General features: G+C 39.0%; 1 protein-coding gene across 1 annotated transcript in view; it reads right to left on the bottom strand.

The window, feature by feature from the left end:
• The window catches only part of PCNX2 (pecanex 2), a gene marked incomplete at its 3' end in the record, with an annotated part of 153254 nt that overhangs the window by 109271 nt on the left and 24686 nt on the right, over positions 1 to 19297 (bottom strand). The window contains exons 9-12 of the mRNA XM_084283877.1: positions 5050 to 5185; positions 1611 to 1753; positions 129 to 282; positions 3 to 35 (exon numbers count right to left, since the gene is read on the bottom strand). Of these exons, the coding sequence (XP_084140003.1) occupies positions 3 to 35; positions 129 to 282; positions 1611 to 1753; positions 5050 to 5185 (466 nt within the window). The remainder of the gene's footprint in view (positions 1 to 2; positions 36 to 128; positions 283 to 1610; positions 1754 to 5049; positions 5186 to 19297) is intronic.

The following is a 19297-nucleotide window of genomic DNA, read 5'->3' as shown; positions in this document are numbered from 1 at the left end:
ACGTGTATTGGTGAAGCAGGATCAGGCTGAACACTCTGAAAACAGAACAGAAAAAAAATTGCTTACAGGATTTTGCCTTCAAAGAAGTTAAAAGAGAAGTCAGCATTGGATATGAACTTGTTTCCTACCTTGAGGAGAGAATACTGGCAACTGGCCATAACAAGGCAGAACAACAGAACCCAAATGTCTTTACAAAAGCCTTGGTTCAGAGTCATGAATCCAAGAAGTGAAACGAGAACTACGAGGATGACAGCAAGTACGTTCTCCTTTATATCCTCTGTCCTATGTGAATAAAAAAATATATATATTCATATACTCATTACAGCAGGGCAGGTCCATTTGCAGCTGGTATAAACTGGCAGTGCTGGAGCTATCAGACTTTAAAAGACCTGAGGTTTTGTTCCCAAACCTACATCTCCATGTTTAACAGTCTTCACCCCTGTACCAAAGACCTAAGCCATAGTGACAGCTAAAATGGGTAGATAAGACATGCACTGAAGCCCAGAAGAGACTATCAACACCCTCCAACCTCATCTCCCAGATAGAATTCCACAATGGAGGTGATTTAAATGTATTCAAAATACCATTATCAAAATAAATAAATAAATAAGGAAATAGGACATTCATTTAATGAAAAAATATACTCCTGACAACAAAGAATTAGATCAAAGACCAAAATTGTCACCTTACATTTTATTCATTTTATCTGTTCCGTTAGAACATGGAAGCTGACTGAAAGAACAAAGTTAATATTCAGGCTCTTACAAAAGAATTTATCAGTATACAATTTTCTTGCAGTTGAAATAGTGGTAAGACACCACAGATTAAAAAAAAATTTATCTGCTCTGGACCCAAGCTCCCTGACTGTATAGCCAGATTTCTTCAGCATGTAAAAAGCTGTCTTCTGAGACTTCTGCTGTGCAACCCATATTACCATACAGGGTAGAACAAAACCCAAACCCAAAATGAAGAATCAAGCAGAGATAGGAGAGTAATGACTATGAGGCATGCAGGCTAATATGTCTGAAGGTTTTAGTAGTCCAAAAGTTTACCACATGAGGTCTTCTAGCAAAAAGTGCTGCCAAAAGAGTTGATACAAAACAGAGGGACTGGAAGGATGCGAGATGCCAAGACAAGAAATTTTCTCTAAACAAATAAAACTGAAGTAGAAGAGAAGCAGTCACTGAAAGATTCTCTTCTGAATACTACTCTATTATTATTATTTTTTAATTTCAGATTGGAATACTTGGCTTACAACAGCCTGGAACCCTTCCACTTCCACATTTTTGCACAACACGCTGATTTTCTCCATAGAAAGCTCACAACCATTGGATCCTACAGCTGAGAGACAAATTTAAGGACTCTTCTGTAGGCCTGGTGCTCACATGAATCAAAGCCTCTCTTGAAGCTGAAGGATAGTGAGAACCACCAAAAACAACTCAGAAGGAGAATATTTTCTTAAACTTAAGGAAAACAAGCATTTACCTGCTCAACCTGAATATGAGACTAACACTATGCTCATTTTTTTTCTTCTTCAGTGGTCTGCATTGTTCTACAGACACAGTGCCCCACACTGCAATACTACATAGAATTGCATGAAGAAAGCTTACCGGTCCAGCAACGCCAACAAGGTCAGCCGATCATACCAGATTTTAATCCATTTACCAGGAAATATAATAAATCTGTAAAACTGCCTGTTCAGTTTCCGTTGTGCTGAAGAACATGAAGAATCCTCAGGGTCCTGACTGGGTTGCTTTAAAAACAAACAAACCAGAAATACACAAAACATTCTTTCACATTGACATATGGCTGCCAGCAAAACACATGCTTAAAAGGCCAAATTTACATGAAGTTTCAGATATTTTTTTTCTCCTACAAGGGATAGTGAGAACATATTTATTTTCTTCACTTCAAATTATAAACAAAGATATCACACCAGCTTAATTTCTTGCAGATGGACAGAAGCTGTATCAATTGTGGAGCTCAACAGTGATATATACTTTAAACATAAATATCAAATGTTCCTTTTAAAATATCCCCTTTACTCGCAACTTCTTGTCTAAAGTTTGTTTTTAAAGTTTTTTTCCACGTGTCAGGCCTATTACAGCACAACACAAAACTACCCCTGATAGGACAAATACTTGGTTTTAACCAACAAATTCAAGTAATGTTTAAGGTCCAGAGCCATGACTTAACTCTCCTTACACAACACAGCTTTATCTTTCCTAAGATGCTTCTAACAGCACATCAGGTGAGCATCATCACGTTGCTCACCACTAGTTTAAGAGTCTCTAACCTTACCAACATAATCATAAGTAATTCTTTTTGAATATTGCTTCTGTTAGATTTCAACATCTTTTTTTCTTGCCCCATTTGAATTAGAACATTTCAGATCTTCTCTAACCCTACCACTGCACTGCTTCACCAGCAGTTGTGAGGAAGAAGGCTTATCTGCAGACCACCAGCCAGTCTGCAAAGCTAGACAACAGGAAGAAAAAAAGAAAAAAAAAAAAAAACAAACCTGTGCAAACTCCAGAGCATACCGATAATTGATTTTATGAAACAAAAATCATTTATTTTGCCTTCAAGGACTTATCTGAGATTTCTAATCAGTGTAAGGTCCAGAAGTGTTCAACCTTTTTCTAGCCACTGCTATTGTTAAACATAATTAAGGAACTTAGATGATAAATATATTATGGATCTCCATGAAATGTGTACATTAGAATTATTTGTGCTATGATAGAGCTCCTTCTCTAACCAGGAAGGTTAATACTATCCTAAAGGCAATCAGTAGTTCTAACTTTTAAGCGGTCTCTTAGGTAATATCACTTTCCAGAGTTAACCACTTGGTGTTTGCCCTCCCCATTCTAATTTCAACATGCCTTTTAATTTGTGTGAAATAATTGATCACCATCTTGAATTGTAACTATTAGCAAAATGCAGACTTTTAAATGACCTATCTCCCTGCACAAAGGAATTATTAATTTTTTATTTTAAATTATTGGAATAATTTATATTCTTCCATTTCCAGAAAAAGGAATTTTATACATAATTTACACATGGCTTAATGTATGGCTGTATGTCAGCCAAGCCATAGGAATAGACTCATTAATACCCTCAGTCTGCTGGCAAGAATGAGGTAAAATGCCCTAGATTCAGAGAAAAATCCAAATTTATGCTTTTATCTCATGCCCCCTTGTCTAAAAGTGCACATCCACACAACACCTAGTAACACAGCTGGTAACAGCAAAGAACAGTAATTCATTTATGTTGCTCAACATTCAGACTTTCAAGGGGATGCCAGACTGCTAAGCACTTTTTTGTTGTTGTTTTTAAGTAACTTCCAATAATTCCAAAAGCAATAAGACAAGTTGCAATCCCTCCATCATGGTGATTAAAATCTAAAATAGTTTAGGTATGCAAAATTTTAGTATTTCTATTATCACTCAAACAAAGTTGCTAGATGACTTTCTTTAAGGAAAAATTTACTTGAAAGTATTACACTTGCTTATTCTGGCAGTCTTGTTCCTTTCTTCATTCTCCGTCCCAACGGAAAGTAACATGAAATTCAATCAACTGCAATAATTAGCTCCACTCTTCTAATCTAGATTGTTCACTATAACTAAATCAAAATAAAACAAAGTGGCAAATAGCCTATTAAAAAGATCTGAAGAACTGATTGCTTGCTCCTCAGAACAGTTTAACATGTATTAAACTGAGTGCATAAGTGAAGTTTTGACTCCTTAGGAGGCGTAATATATTTGGATAAAGTCAATTACACGAGGCTTGCAGTACTGGGGCTGGAGTCAGAATTTTGAGCAGCATTTGGGAAACTGAGTAGCCCTGAGCTACTCACTAAGTGTAATTGTGCCTCATATAAAAAAAAAAAAGTTGTAAAACTTCATAAATTTATATAGTGTCAGAGACAGCATGAAATCCTAGCTTCACTGAAATCTATGACAAAACGTTTTCTGACTTGCATAGACTCAGGATTTCATGTTTAATAATAAATCATAAAACAGGAAGTTCTGAAATTACTTCCTGACCTTGTTACGAACTTGCTATGTAATCTTGAGCAATATGCCTTACTTCTTAATAACGCTGTTTTCCTAGAAGCAAAAGAGACTGATAATTTTTCTCTAATTTACAGGCATTTTACAAGATTACAAATATCTGGAAAATATCTTAGCCTTTAGATAGAAGTCTGTCCAAATCTGAAAAACATCTAACGGACAGGGACAATTACCAGATTTTTAATTTAAAATAATTCCTCTATATAATTTGTATCTAGCTTAAAGTTTCTGTTCAAAATCCAAGATGAAAGATAATTAACTGGCATTTTGAGGTTATATATCAAATTAGAACTTGCTGTGGAAGAAAAGAGAAGGTTAAAGTTATCAAAAAGGGAACAGTAAAAGCAAGACCACAGCCTCAAGCCATTGGTCACAGACCCCAAGCACTGTAAAGTTCAAATATGTCCACATATTAGCATGCAGACTGAACTCTGAGGGCCTTTTTCTTTTAGCAACTGCATTGAGGGAGGTGGCTTTGACATTCCGCAACAGACATCCAGAAGCCTGGCTGCCAGTTTCAGAAAAGGGAAACCAGACATAAGGTTTTAGGATACTAATGAATCCGAAGTAAACATATCATACTATTAAAATCTGGTGGTGCGTCTAAAAACCTAACAGCTGTGTGCTCTTGCTTTCAAATGAAGTTAGGCAGAAGATCATCTTTGAAGGTGATGGAGTCTCTAGTACAGCTTGCAGATCTGTATTTTGCAGAGGAATTTCTCCCTTGCTTACCCTCTTTTTCTACAAGGAGCCCCTTAAACCAGTAACACCACTCTTCTCTTAGGACACCCCTCAGTGTCAGTAGAAAGCAGCTCAATTGCATCTATCAGCGTAAAAATAAATCTTCTCCCACGTGAGCTGTACCAGGCAAAAAAAAGCACAGGATAGCAACAAAACTGGCTCAGCAACAAGCCTGCAGCATTTGTTTATAAAGCCAGTTTATCAAAACGCTAGAAACTGAGATATTACAATGTACCCGTGGGGTTTCTGAAAGGGTCCTTCGTGCCACCATGAGGAGCAGCTGCTGCTGAAGTGCACTTGCTGCTTGATCCCCCGAAGATGGATCTTGGCTCTCTGAAGTGGTAGTGCTGGAGGAGCTGAACTGGATCTCACTGCACACAGAGGAGAGAACAGAAAAAGACTGTTTTACAAAGCAGCATTTTCCTAGTATTACTGAAACATTACCGGAGGAAGACAGGTTGGCTCAAAGGACATGGAGTCTTCCACGTCCATACCTGAAGTCTAGCCCAGGCCCACAGCAGTTAAACCCCAAATTTAGATACATTCTCTACATCCACTGCAGAGAAACGGACACTTCCATACCACGGTTTTTCTCATCCTGAGATGAACACCTACAATGAATCACACTTCAGAAGTGCCTTTTTGTGACTGCTGACAATGGAGACCGTACATTAAGTCCAGATTTGGGTATCTGTGCAATAAATACGTCAAGTTACCTGATGTGACTCCGAGTCCAGGAGTTATTTTCAGAAACATCAGTGTGGCATACTCTAAGACCACTAATATTGACATAAAACTCTGGAAGAAAAACACCATTCCTTTTTCTGGTTGTCTACAAATCTCTACTACTCCCAAGCATGCTACTCTACTATCAATAATAGATTATTTGTCAAAGTTTCCCTCTTGTTTACCTGCTCTCATAATTCAGGTCAAAAGCTGGGTATCCCCAGTGCAGAACCACAGAGTAGCTGCTGTGGAGATACTAGATTAGCTTTAAACCAAGTTTATTTAGGTACCAAACCAGTTTTGTCCCAGTCGCACAGAATTTTTTAAGTAATAACTTACCTACTGAGAATTCAGGCTATAAGAAACTTCCTTCTGCCCTCACAAGATGGCAGTACATCAATAATTCACATAAGGCTAGCTCAGATATCCCCAGCACCAAGCCTAAATTCACCCTGGGAGGGCCCTGAGCAAGATGATTCCCCCTCACCTCCACATTTACTGCTTTATGCTATAGATACAGCACTGAAATAGTTTACTTTAGGAAATCCTCTGCAGTTACAGCAGCAATACCTGTTGGTTTGCAAAAATGGTAAGCCACTATAGCATGACTGACATGGTCTCAGCAAGAACTATACTGAAATTAGATCATGGTTACTTGTGGAAAAGATTTATTTTGAATACTTGTTGCACATGCAACAGTAAGTGGGATTGATACACTAGGGACCCTGCTCAGAGCTCATTACTTGCCTGCCTTGGGCTCTTAGTACTTTATCCAAGCAGCTCAGAGCTTTTACCTGATGCAAGGTAGTCAATATCTACTGTTCCCGTTTGCCATGAAGGAAAGACAAGCAGGAAGAAAATGAAGTCATTTGCCTACAAAATTTGCCACAGACCCAAGAAGTCTGTGCCAGGGCAAAAACAAAACTCATCTTGCATATCCTATGATCGCCCCCAAGCAACTTTATTAATTTTAGCAAACTCAACCTTCCCTGCTTTTGGGGACAATTCCCAAAGCCTGTCTTGAAACCCTTGTTAAGCCCAACAAAAGGAGCTTTGCAATTGTGGCTGTCCTGAATATACCTGGGTGTTAACTTAAGCTGCAATGGCTAGTGTCGTGCTAGGACAAGGTGCCTGGACTGCTTAGAAGCAGGGCTGAACTATCACACCAACAGCTTGAAACACACATACTCTCTTTTTCTCTGCACCACGACTTGCTAGCTCTGTCTGGACCAACAGGAATATCAGCAGCTCTGACTGTCACTAGAGGAATCATCCTGCCTTTGGTCTCTGAGACACACAGTGGGTTTTTTGTTTGTTTTTTAAATGAAGGCCTTGACTGGTAGCAGGTTTGGATGCCAGACCTAATATTTGCCAGCTGCCTCTCCAGCAGAGCTATCAGACGAGCAGACATGAACGCTCCCCATGTTCTTAGCCCTAATGACTTCCCCTACACTCCCCAATCTTCCTGCTACAGGCAGAAGCAGATCTGTTCCACATATTCAGGACAGCTGTCACATTCCCTGTGGGCAGTACTAGGAAATGAGGACTTGGCTCAATTCGACCCAGCTGATGGCCCAGCCCTCCATAAGAATATATCTCCTTTATGGGTTCTGTACAGCACCTTGCCAACAGACAATAATGAAACCATACAGAAGTGATGCAAACTGACCCAAGAGCCTGGGTCTCAACCGACAGATTCAGGGAGGCAGACAGGTGAGCAAGCCTAAAGGCACACTTCCCAGGAAAAAAAGTTTCTCAGAACAGCTAATGAATGAAGCCTTTTCCATATTTTGAAGTGGCCTACTGAAGGGTGACCTTGTCCGGTTTGATTGCCTTGTTTCCCTAAAATGAGCCGTCCTGTTCCTTGCCATTGTGAGCACGATCCTGGGGTTCCCTGTTCACAGCAGGAAAAAGGCAAACGTAGCTGAGGGCTTTCAGGAACACTGCTTCAGGAATCCCTGCCAAAAATGTGACTTAAAACACAGCAAGGGAATAGAATAGTGTCTACTTATATCTTCTTAAGAGAAGAGTTATCTTCAATAAATTTCTGCGTTGTTAGTTATCTTTCTACAAAAGCCAAATAAGAGTCGAGAGCATTTTTTAATTGGCCCATGTCTTTTATCCCATGTTTACCAAGAATGGAACTGGCAGAGTGATGGATGGATACGCCAAGATATTCCCCTGGTACTATCCTCTACTAGTTCTCAGAAATCAAAATCATTTTACTCGTAAGACTTCTTCCAAGAATAATCTTGGAGATCAAATTCTCTCCCACCAGACTTGAAGATAACTGAAAAGCCAGGAGAGCCCACAGTCTGTTTTCTGTTTGCTTTCAGCAGCAAAATTCACAGCTCCACCTACCAGCAATTGGCAGAAGAGCCATAAGCAGCTGGGACACTAACTGTGGGAAAAAGCTGAAACTTTAGATTCCTGACAAGGCAATCAGGGCACTGGGGATGGAAAGACAGAGCCACCAAAGCAATAATTTCAAAACTGGGAGTTGTCTTCTAGCATTTGTCTGCTTCCTATGCCTTTTATTTAATCAGCCTCATATCTCTGTATCTTTTCTTACTCTTCCCTGATTTTCTGTTCCCTTCAACTAGTTGTTTGTTGTTTTTTTTTTATTATTATTCTTTATTCTTATTTTCCACACAACCTCCTCCTCACATTCACCTGCTAACTCCCCGATGCTTACACAGCTACTTAAATGTCATATTTCATCTGATGACATTATCACACTGAAAGCAAATACCAGAAAGAAATGTGATGGTGGTATTTGTGTTTTTGTAAGCCTGTAAAGTAGATTCCATAGATTTATTACCATACTTGAATAGGAGCACTCTCTAATCATAAAATCACCGTAACAAAGCTGATGTCAGTATAACATAGAATCTTACTAAACAGAAAATCTGTTCATTTGCAGAATCAAATTAACGTTATCAAGATCTACTATGGTAAACCATACTGCTAATGTAAGCAAAGGTATAGTTGAACCAAATTTTGAATAATAAATTAATAACTAAAAATATCTTTGGTAAACATACAACCTATGCAGATCGAATGCAAAAGATACATAGCACCCTCTACTGATAAATGGTCATAAAGCCAGGAATTTTTTCCTGGCTCACAATTCAGTTTTGTAAGAACACAATAAACATAAGCTAGTTGAGCAACGGTACAACAGTGGAAGTGTTTTACAGAATCACAGAATTTCTAGGTTGGAAGAGACCTCCAAGATCACTGAGTCCAACCTCTGACCTAACACAAACCAGTCCCCACTAAACCATTTCCCTAAGCTCTACATCTAAACGTCTTTTAAAGACCTCCAGGGATGGTGACTCCACCACTTCCCTGGGCAGCCCCTTCCAATGCCTAACAACCCTTTCAGTGAAGAAATTCTTCCTAACATCCAACCTAAAACTCCCCTGGCTCAACTTAAGCCCATTCCCCCTCGTCCTGTCACCAGGCACGTGGGAGAACAGACCAACCCCCACCTCGCTACAGCCTCCTTTAAGGTACCTGTAGAGAGCGATAAGGTCGCCCCTGAGCCTCCTCTTCTCCAGGCTGAACAAGCCCAGCTCCCTCAGCCGCTCCTCGTAGGACTTGTTCTCCAGGCCCCTCACCAGCTTCGTCGCCCTTCTCTGCACCCGCTCAAGCACCTCCATGTCCTTCTTGTAGCGAGGGGCCCAAAACTGAACACAGTACTCGAGGTGCGGCCTCTCCAGAGCTGAGTACAGGGGGACGATCACCTCCCTAGCCCTGCTGGTCACACTGTTCCTGATACAAGCCAGGATGCTGTTGGCCTTCTTGGCCACCTGAGCACACTGCTGGCTCATATTCAGCCGACTATGCACCATCACTCCCAGGTCCTTCTCTGCCTGGCAGCTCTCCAACCATTCCTCTCCCAGTCTGTAGCTCTGCTTGGGGTTATTGCGCCCCAGGTGCAGGACCCGGCACTTGGCCTTGTTGAACTTCATGCAGTTGACCTCAGCCCATCGGTGCAGCCTATCCAGATCCTCCTGCAGAGCTTTCCTACCCTCGAGCAGATCGACACACGCACCTAACTTGGTGTCATCTGCGAACTTACTGAGGGTGCACTCGATGCCCTCATCCAGATCATCGATGAAGATATTAAAGAGGACCGGCCCCAGCACCGAGCCCTGGGGGTTTTAGTATCACTACACAGCACTGGAAAAATCTTCCTTCTCCCTTTCGGGTTACTGTTTGACAGGACGTATGTGTGCCTTATACTGTTGTCAATTTAGCTCAAGCTATTCAAATATAACCCAGCCTGAGTCATCCCCTTCGTTAAGGATTAGCTAGCCTCGAGTCTGAACACCTCTCAAGGTAAGCTCATTACAAAGACACGTTACACAATTACAACGGATTCTCTGCTTAATAAAGATGTTTTGCAGGGCTTGGCTAAATTTCATTTTAACCTCGATAGTTAAAGATAGAAAGTTAAATTAGGACAGGGAAGCCTGTAACCAGTGTCACAACAGTTGCAATAGCAGCCATACTCCTGCATACAAAACCATCAAGATCCCATCAAACTGCTTCAGGAAGCTGTCTAGGTCACTACAGAGTGTAACAGCATGCTACATAAATATCCACAGCTATAACAATACAGTTGAAACCATTTGTAATAACCACTAAAATGCCACTCTTAAGTCCAAGCAGCTATGGCTGTGAACCAGAGCGAAGTCCAGAGGTGGGAAGCTCCCTTTCAGCACATCTGAGGTATTCATCTGAGGTGCGTTCAAAATACCTCCAACTGATACCGTCATAATGACATGAAAGCACAAACACAGCTGTCTGAAGTGAGATTGGAAGTCCCGGATCGATAGCAGCCCACGGCTCCCTGACGGCACCTCCACTATTTGACCCCATTGCTGACATCTTCCTACCACCACCTGAGCAGCTTTGCTCCTTCTCACCTCAAATGCCTCCCTCGCCATTTCATGTCCTCATCATCTGTACACCTCACCACCCAGACCTCTTGCTACACGTGCACTCGCCTGGCCTCCACCACAGAACTGCCAGCACTAACCTGGCCAGACTATTGCATAACCCAGCACTGAGACCAAATCCACTGGTTATGGGAGATTTACAGCTGCCAACTGTCCTATGAAATAAAGACAACTTAAAAACTAAAAGGCAACCTAAACTATGTAAGCAAATTGAAATATGCAGAAGTGAGAGCAGCATTAAAGACTGGATGATTATGTGAGAAGCCCAATCACGGCAAATAGGGAAAAAATGAATAAGAAGCAGCAATCTTCACTTATTTTGGAAAGAAATTAGCAGTTTCAGAGACTAATGTTAATTCAGAATGCATACTTTAACTTCCCTTAGTGATTACAGCTGAGGGGAGTACAAGTTAAACATTAAGTCTCTCTTAAATCTTGTTCACATTTTGTTACTCATCCAACAGGACTTCAGGAGTGGTTTTTATTATTTGTTTAGCTAACAACAATACCACTCCTAACAGTAATAAGATACAGTACACAAGTTGACAGAATGAGAAAGCTGGATACACTAACTTACTGACATAACAGACAGAAAATGATATAAGGCCACTGTTAAAGTCTTGCAAAGTACTACAAGAGGAGCAGCAGCACACATTATATTCATTAAGTGAGACACTACTGCTTGGTTCACCCTTGCTTCTCTCTTTTCAGATTTTATTTTTTAAGTTTTTGTATCAAGGAGGTAAATCAATAATTTGTAAAACTATTACTGACAACACAAACAGCACAGACTAGTTAAACTAGAGGATGAGAAGAAGTAACTTTACTGGAATTAATGCATTAGCAAGCACCCACTGCACCATTATTACCAGTCTTTTAGAAGATCCTCTTGAGCTCTCAATCTGAAAGGTGGGGTAGACACCAGCCCCAGAAACTACAAGACTACTGAAACTCCCATTCCTGATCAGGATTTTGCTGCCATCATGTGGCAGCACCTCCCCATTCTGTCAAAAGCACTTTCCTGCTCTGTGTTAAAAGAGTGATGGGGGGATTGAAAAAAAAAAAAAAAAAAAAAACCACCCACAGAAAAAGATCTGAAGTGGCCACACTAACACAAATGTTCTCTCCTGTACCTAGCAAGCCAGCAGAAAAAGGAGAGGCTACTGAGTTTGCAAAGAGTGTTTTTTAAGAAAATCATTAGCTTTATCAGAATTCAAACATCACTGTCTTCAGTGCATGCACATACCCTATACTCATATATAACACATTCAAGCAATTTTACACTTAAAGCAACCAGCTCATCTGAAAGCACTGAATCCCAAAAGGAGCTACAAAATATTTATTGAAGCCATTTTAAAAAGTGCCCAGTTGCAGAACTGCACAGCCTGCTAAGCAGCTTTAAGAGTCCTTCATACTAAGTCAGCAGCCTACTGTCAGAGCAGGAGTTGGTCTTGGTAATTTTGGTCACATTGCTGAGAAATACAAAGATGTTTTAGTCATATAGTATTTTCTCATTCTAAAATGGCACTTTAAAAAAGTTAGCAGTAAAAAAAAAAATAAAATAAAATAATCAGAGTACTTTCTCCTATGATGCTTATTCCTCATAGGTTTAGAGAATTTTCCAGTGGTGAACATACTAAAGTATTAATGGGTTTATACAGGAGACATACAGTACTGCTAAGGCATTCAGATAGGTGCTTTCATAGAGTATAATGCACTCAAGCAGCTTATTCATGGATATGATTGCAAATCAACTAAGTTAACTCATTGATTGGAAGCTCTCTTTTGCCCAGGGCCAGAAACACTGCACTCTGTGACACATAAAAGCTATACTGGCAGGTAACTTGAATTATTTTTTTAGTACTTGCTAGTCACATTTTTGCTGCTATTACTTCTTTTTAATCTATTGGCTCAGCTAATGCTGAAAAATGCTCTATTCTCAAAGAAACAAAAGAAAATAAGAAACAAGCAGATTTTTATTTATTTATTTTTTCTGTATGGAATTATTTACCTATACTGGAAAGCATTTTAAAATCAAAAAAGAATATAGCTTCTGAGAAGTTTTGTTTTAGTGCCAGAGCTTCTGTAAATGCTACATCGTTTTAGATGGACTGATTGCTCAGAACATGCAAAGTACAATATGAATACTGGTATGGATGAACCATATGTAAAAAACAACTACAATGATATGGGTTACATTTATATTACACATAAAATTATTGTGTAATATAATCTATGTAAATGACAAAACATACATTATGAATAAAGCAGACAATGATTTATTTTTTTTTTAAGGTATAGAGCAAGCTAAGTTCATATACGCACAACAGATTTCATGTTGCCCAGATGTCATCCAGTCAGGAGGGGGAAAGTGCAGCTAAGATAAAGATGTGTTTGTTTGTTTTTTTTCCTCAGGGCTGGGCAAGTCTAAAAATTCTTTGTTCCATCTCTCAAATATTTTCAGTTGTGTGCCATATATCCATGTCTGCAGCATTACATATTTGTTTTAAACTCTAGTTTATATTACATGCATACAGCACATCAGCCTCCTAATGCAATTTATGGCTGCTACTGACTGTTGCCAGACTCAAAGTGATTAACTGCAACAAGAGGACAACACTTCAACCTATCTAAGTATTTCAACGAATCAAACACTTGTATCACAAGTTGAACTGCTGTCAGTAAACATTTGGATTGCTCTAAACAGACACCAGCTCTATCACTTCAAAACCAATGCAGGTGTATGATGATACCATCTTGCACAGGGCTTGGGAGTTTGATTTCTTTTCAGTAGCTTAATACAGGAGAGAAGGAAATTGGCTCAAGAATACAAGCACTATTCTCATAAATTGGATTCTCTTTTAAAAAAAAAAAAAGTATTTCTTAAAGGAAATATAAACGGAAATATAAGTATAATGCTTCCATAGCTTTTTTGGGCACAACTCCAGTTGACTTTATAAGAGCTAATACTTGATTTGAGAGAGAAAATTGGCCCTTCCTTAAAAAGTAGCTCTTCACTTTTATTCTACTTGAGAAAAAAAATAAATAAATCACTAAAATGTTTTTCCTTGGAGCTACACACATCTGTTTTTCACACAGCAAGCACTGCCAGGTTGGTATGGACATTTCCACATCAGGATTGTGTGTGGTCCACTTTCTGTATTTTTGGAACTGTAGTTAACCGTAGCACATCCATGTTTGCACACACATTAAAAAAGCTCAATGCTTTAAATGAAAACAGACATAAGGAAGCATAGCAAAATGCTCAAACAGCCATAGATACTACTGGGTATCTACCGCAACCCTACACTGGCATGTTCTTCAGGGATATTGAATGATCTGTTTTCATCTCAGATCTGAACATACCAGGGATGCACTGCAATATACCTGAGCAAAACAGCCTAGGAAAAATGTGACACTTTCTGGAAATGAATCCAGCCCTTCCTGAAACTGAATTTGTTCACTTAAACTGTCAAAATGACACATTGAGATAAAAATCATGATACATCATTACTAAAACTTACAGAGGAAAACAACCAAGTTTTACAGTGCCACCATGCTACCATGCCTGTGAACTGCTTCAGGCAGTACCATGGAAGCTTTGGATAGTTTCTTTCTAGCTAGGAATATCTGCAAAGTTATTTTAAAAGGCAAGGCAGGAAGAACAAATAATCTGAATGTATAAACATTAGGCCATTTCAGGGATTGTCACAGCTATTTAACAACATTAAGATACAGTATTGTCAAGTATAATGTAAGATGTTGTGTTCGAGGTTTCTCCAAACACTAAGAACACAATTTTAAACACTGGAATTACCTTTTTGGTAGGAGAAACTATCAAAACAGTAAAGCATATCACATCAGTGCCCACAAGTTTAATGTAAGCTTACTTTTCCTGTCTTTTTTCAACCTAAGTTAAGGAAGCAGACAGGGTTCCAAGTCCCACCACTGAATTGTAAAATGACTGTCTCACTTATTCGTCACCAAAGAGTGCTCATGCAAATTTTTAGGCTACAGATTCAGGCAGTACATTACTTTAGCACTTGGTACTTGAGAGAAAAAATGGCAGCTATACCTAGGAAGGATAACATGCCTATCTATCAACCTCTGGCATCCAAGTCATTTAGAAAGACAGAAATCTTAGAGGGCAGTATTTCAAACACGTTGAGGAAAGCTGTGTTACTGAGAAGTTACAAATACTGATAGATTTTTCTCCAATACGTACATGAACTCAAACACACTAGAGGGTGCATGATCTTCTAAACAAGAAGAGCAGCATGCAAAGAAAGCACATGGAGAAAAATAATCAAATGCTTAAAAAAAAAGAGTAGCCTGATACAGCAAGTACACACAGAGTATACAAGTGCACTATAATTTACACATTGACGTTGGTAGCTTATGGTGCTACTGACCTCCGTACTGGGGACAGGTTGTGCTGCTGATGCAGAACATGTTAATTCTATTATTATGATTACTGTAACTTTGGGGGGGGGCTACATTTTTACTGGTAGTTATTAGCCACTTTACATGTCACCCCAAGATAGCATGATAGCTCACATTTATCTTTTTCACTGCTAATCAAAACTGATTCAGTTATTCAATTATTTAATAATTTAGTTATTTAATTACAAGAGACAGTCAAGGTAGTTAAAAGACACTCTTTTGAAACATCTGCTTTCTGTCACACAGTGACAGACAGAAGAGATGCATCAGAGTGACACCTCCTAATAGGTAAGACATTTCCCAACTCCAATGCATTTGTACTAACCTCCAAACCAGCTATACACCTCTAACAATTCTTTCACTTGGACATCCTTTCACTCCATGTTTTTAAGGATGTGTTATTGCTAAGGACAGTAGGTTTTACTTTGTATCACCAATCAATGGGAAGATTTTTTTTTAACTGGAGATTGTAACTGTTGTATACAGGTAGGGTTTTAAACCTTGCAACCATTTTATCAAAAGAAACTGACCATACAAAAAGGCTGTTTGAGTTTATATTAGGCACCAGTTTTACACAAATGCGAACTTTGTCCTCCTCTACCTTCTCAGAAGCCATCCATATACCTAAGCCACATGGCACAGAAACATTAAGGATTCACTGTAAAAGAGACAAAGATTGGTAAGGAGCATAATGTAATGGGGCAGAAGAAGGGTTTTCAGGATGAGAAAGCTATTTCAGATTTCCCACTCCAAAACAAATCCAAAAGGTCTTTCTGCAACTAGGTTCTGATGTAATCCATGAACTTCAAATACAGTAAGCACTTTCTGTCTTGTCAAAGTCTGTCACAAAGCACTTAAGGGCTAGAGGTGAAGTTGGCAAGGTAATGGGAGCATCAAAGTTTGAGGCAATTAGCTCCACAGGGAATCCATTCCAGTGACTGCTGGCAAGACAACAGACAAAAGTTGGGTCAAGGTAATTACATGGACAATTGGGGAATTGATTAGCTACCTGCCAACGTTGAAGTAATTCACCAAACTCATTAACAAGAATCACTGGCAAAGTGAGGTTAGAGATGAAAAAGGCATCATCTTTTTTTTTGTTGATCATTACAATGCAGGGATGAACTTTAACTATTTAAATATTTAAGAAGCTGGACTGGTGATAGAATTTGGTGAGACACAAATATGAAGTTAATGTAAAACTATTCTAATTTTCAACAATCTCTGGCAGAATTAAGAGATAATTTTAGAAGTTACTAATGAGTGTTTATGCTATCTTTAAGAAGTTCTGAAAGTTTCCAGGACAAGGACTAAAGGTACAGGTAATGTCTTTTTTTAGGCCAACTACTATAGCATCTGGTAGAATATATATTAACACTGATAAACTGGAGAATACTCCAAGGACCATCTCACAACAGAGTAGAGCCTAAAAGAGGTGATGATAACTGGTATTTGAATTCAGCCAATCCCTTCAGACAAGATTGCTTCCAATGTCAAGGAGCCTCTTCAGGATGAAAGCATTAATTTCTTCGAATTTGGACATCAGCTTTCTATGGCATATTTTAATCCATTTTTATTCTCTCAGGTTATCCACCTAGCCTTTACAAGCGAAGAACAGAAGAAATCATAACACAGCATCACTTCTGTGAGAGAGTGGCAGTGCTAAGACTCTGCATTATTTGAGAGAATTGGATTTCAGAAGCCATGCCAAGCAGTTTAATCTAAACTGCTCACAGGCCATACAAATACCACTTTAACTTCCGTTCCTAACAATTGCTGTTGTAAAATGCCAGACTGGTTAAGACTTTACTCCTGGAGCAGACAACAGTGGGATTCAATAGACAGAAACAGTGAGTTGTAATTTGAATTTAAGATTGTTAATCATTAGTTAGTCTGCCTCAAGGCTCTCTTTAATGGTTTCTTTCAAGTCATATTTAAATATTATTTCATAGACTTAAATACTTTATCCAGTTTTGCTTGACTTAGTCAAAAGGTATATTTACCTTCTGCCAATTCATAAGTTACTTACTGTATTCTCGACAGACCAGTCAGGGTTCACACCCTCCTCAGTCAAAACCCCTTCCCCTTTCACAAGCTGCAGCACTGCCCAGAAGTCCAACAGCTCCAGGAGTGACAGCACCTCTGCTCTACTGCTTCTCCCCAAAACAGCCACAAAGCCAGGGGCCTCTTGCCACCACCAGCTTGGTGCAGTGTCCCTGGTTCTCCACCTCACAGAGGTGCATCAGGGCACAGCCCATGTACATCCATGCAGTTACTTCACTGGCTTAACTCAGTTTGATGTTTTTGCTTTAGGAGCAGCTTAATCTTCATAGTAGAGAGAACGTGATTTGTGATAGGTGTTTTAAAAGCTTATACACTTCTACTGCAGATTTGTTAGATGTTTTCTCCACTATCTTATTCTAGCTTCTGCAATCTGAGCTCACTGAGATCAAAACCCTAGCCCTCCTATTCAAGGAGGATGCTACCTCTCTTATGTCCAGGTACTAATTTTCTCCCACATCCTTTGAGCACATAAAATTTAATTTGGATGGCTCACCATTGCATTCATATACAAATTTTAAAGCTGTTATTTCTACATCACCTCAAATACTCATGAAGAAGCTATTTTCCACTACTCTTCCATAAAAGCAGCCTCTCCTGATGGTATGGACTTCTCACGCAACATAAGAAACAACGCAAAAGACACAGGGGGTATGTAAATGATACCAGGAAGTCCTACTATCCTTCACAATGACAGTACAAGAGATAGCTTGCTATTGGCTTGGGGAAATGTATACTAGAATCTTAATCTATTTAATACCGAACATTTCTATCAAAGGAGGGCCAACATCAAGTGAATAATTTCTCTGGAGAGCTCTCCACAGAGACATACAAAAGAGATTGTAACTGAAACATGAATTGATTAAGCCTTGAGCTTTTTTTTTTTATTATTATTCTATATATTTGCCTTTTTGTGTAGTAATGAACAGATCTTTAGTTGATAACTGTGACTATTTGGCTTATCTTTAACCATAGCCAAGAAACCAACCTGACATAACTGGTGTGCATGCCTGCTGGTGGAGGTAGGAGGGAACAAGGTAAGAAAGATGCCTCATTCCTGAACTGTTTTTAAGGATGATTAATCAGATTTGCCCTCTATTTTCTATAGGCAAGAAATGTTCCATAACATCTAAGTACAAGCTTACTTGATGGTGAGCATCTAAGGAGAAAATGAAAACCCTTTCTTTCCCATGCTACCCTTAAATCAATGCACAGATGGCAGGAACTGCCGCTTGAACAAACAGCTCTCATTAATTTCTCTGGCCTAGTCATATTACTAACTGCCCTTGCAAAAACAGCTTTGGGCATGCTTCATGCTTCCTGGTTCTCCTTCCTTGTTTTTCATGTGAACTTCTGCTTTGTACTTTCCTTCATGCTGCTCTGTTCTTAGAAAAGCTCTTGTGCTCTCCCTTCCCATTCGTATACAAAATCAGTCCTGAGAACGCACTGATCTTTGCTGCTTTGTTCTGTTTCAGTCTGAACTGCTACTACACTCCAAGATTTCCAGCAAAGGTACTGGTCTTTATAAATTAAATGCATGAAAATGACTGCAGAGAACATCTGGACTTGCATTTGCTAATAGTATTTAGCAGACTCCTTAAAAGTAACTCACATTTCTAGAGGTCTGCAAACCACAAACTAAAAAACTGCATTTAATGTGGTAGATGTTACATAAACATCTAGTAGACAGCTTTAGAAGGACTTTGCATAAGAGAAGGAAGATTGTTCTCTTTTCAAAAAAGCAGATTAACTGATAGATGTCAGGGGACCTTAAACTATTTGTGAATTTAGGACAGATTCAATCCATGTAACTATGTTGGGGCTGGGGAGGGGAAGGCATTATCCTGTACAAGGTGAATTAAAAAAAAAAAATAAATAAGTCGCAAGAGTTAAATAACCCCAAAACAAAATGTTTGATATTTAATCAAAACAGAACTCTACCAGTTGTTTGTTTTTTTTTTTGTCCCTCCATTTTGCTAAAGAAATGGAACATATTGTGGATGGAACCAGTTTTTTATTAATTTGTTTTTTAAGTCTTCACCTACTGAAAATAAAAAACATCCTCATCTCTTTCCTAACAGCATTCTATCTAAAATGCTAACATGTTCTTAACATACTCCTGAGCTTTTCAAAAGTCTCCACCAAAAGCCAAACATTTTAAGAACAATACTTGCTATTAACAACAACCCCTCTCACCCCCTAGCTCGACGGTTCCAAATTCTCTATAACAATATTAAAAACATATAATTTAATAGAAATACTTACCAATAGTTAAAATTCTTC

The sequence above is a fragment of the Netta rufina genome (genome assembly GCF_964035555.1).
Source record: "Netta rufina genome assembly, chromosome: 3".
Taxonomy (NCBI): domain Eukaryota; kingdom Metazoa; phylum Chordata; class Aves; order Anseriformes; family Anatidae; genus Netta; species Netta rufina.
The sequence above is the reverse complement of the archived record's forward strand: the minus strand, read 5'-3'. Positions and strand labels throughout refer to the sequence as shown.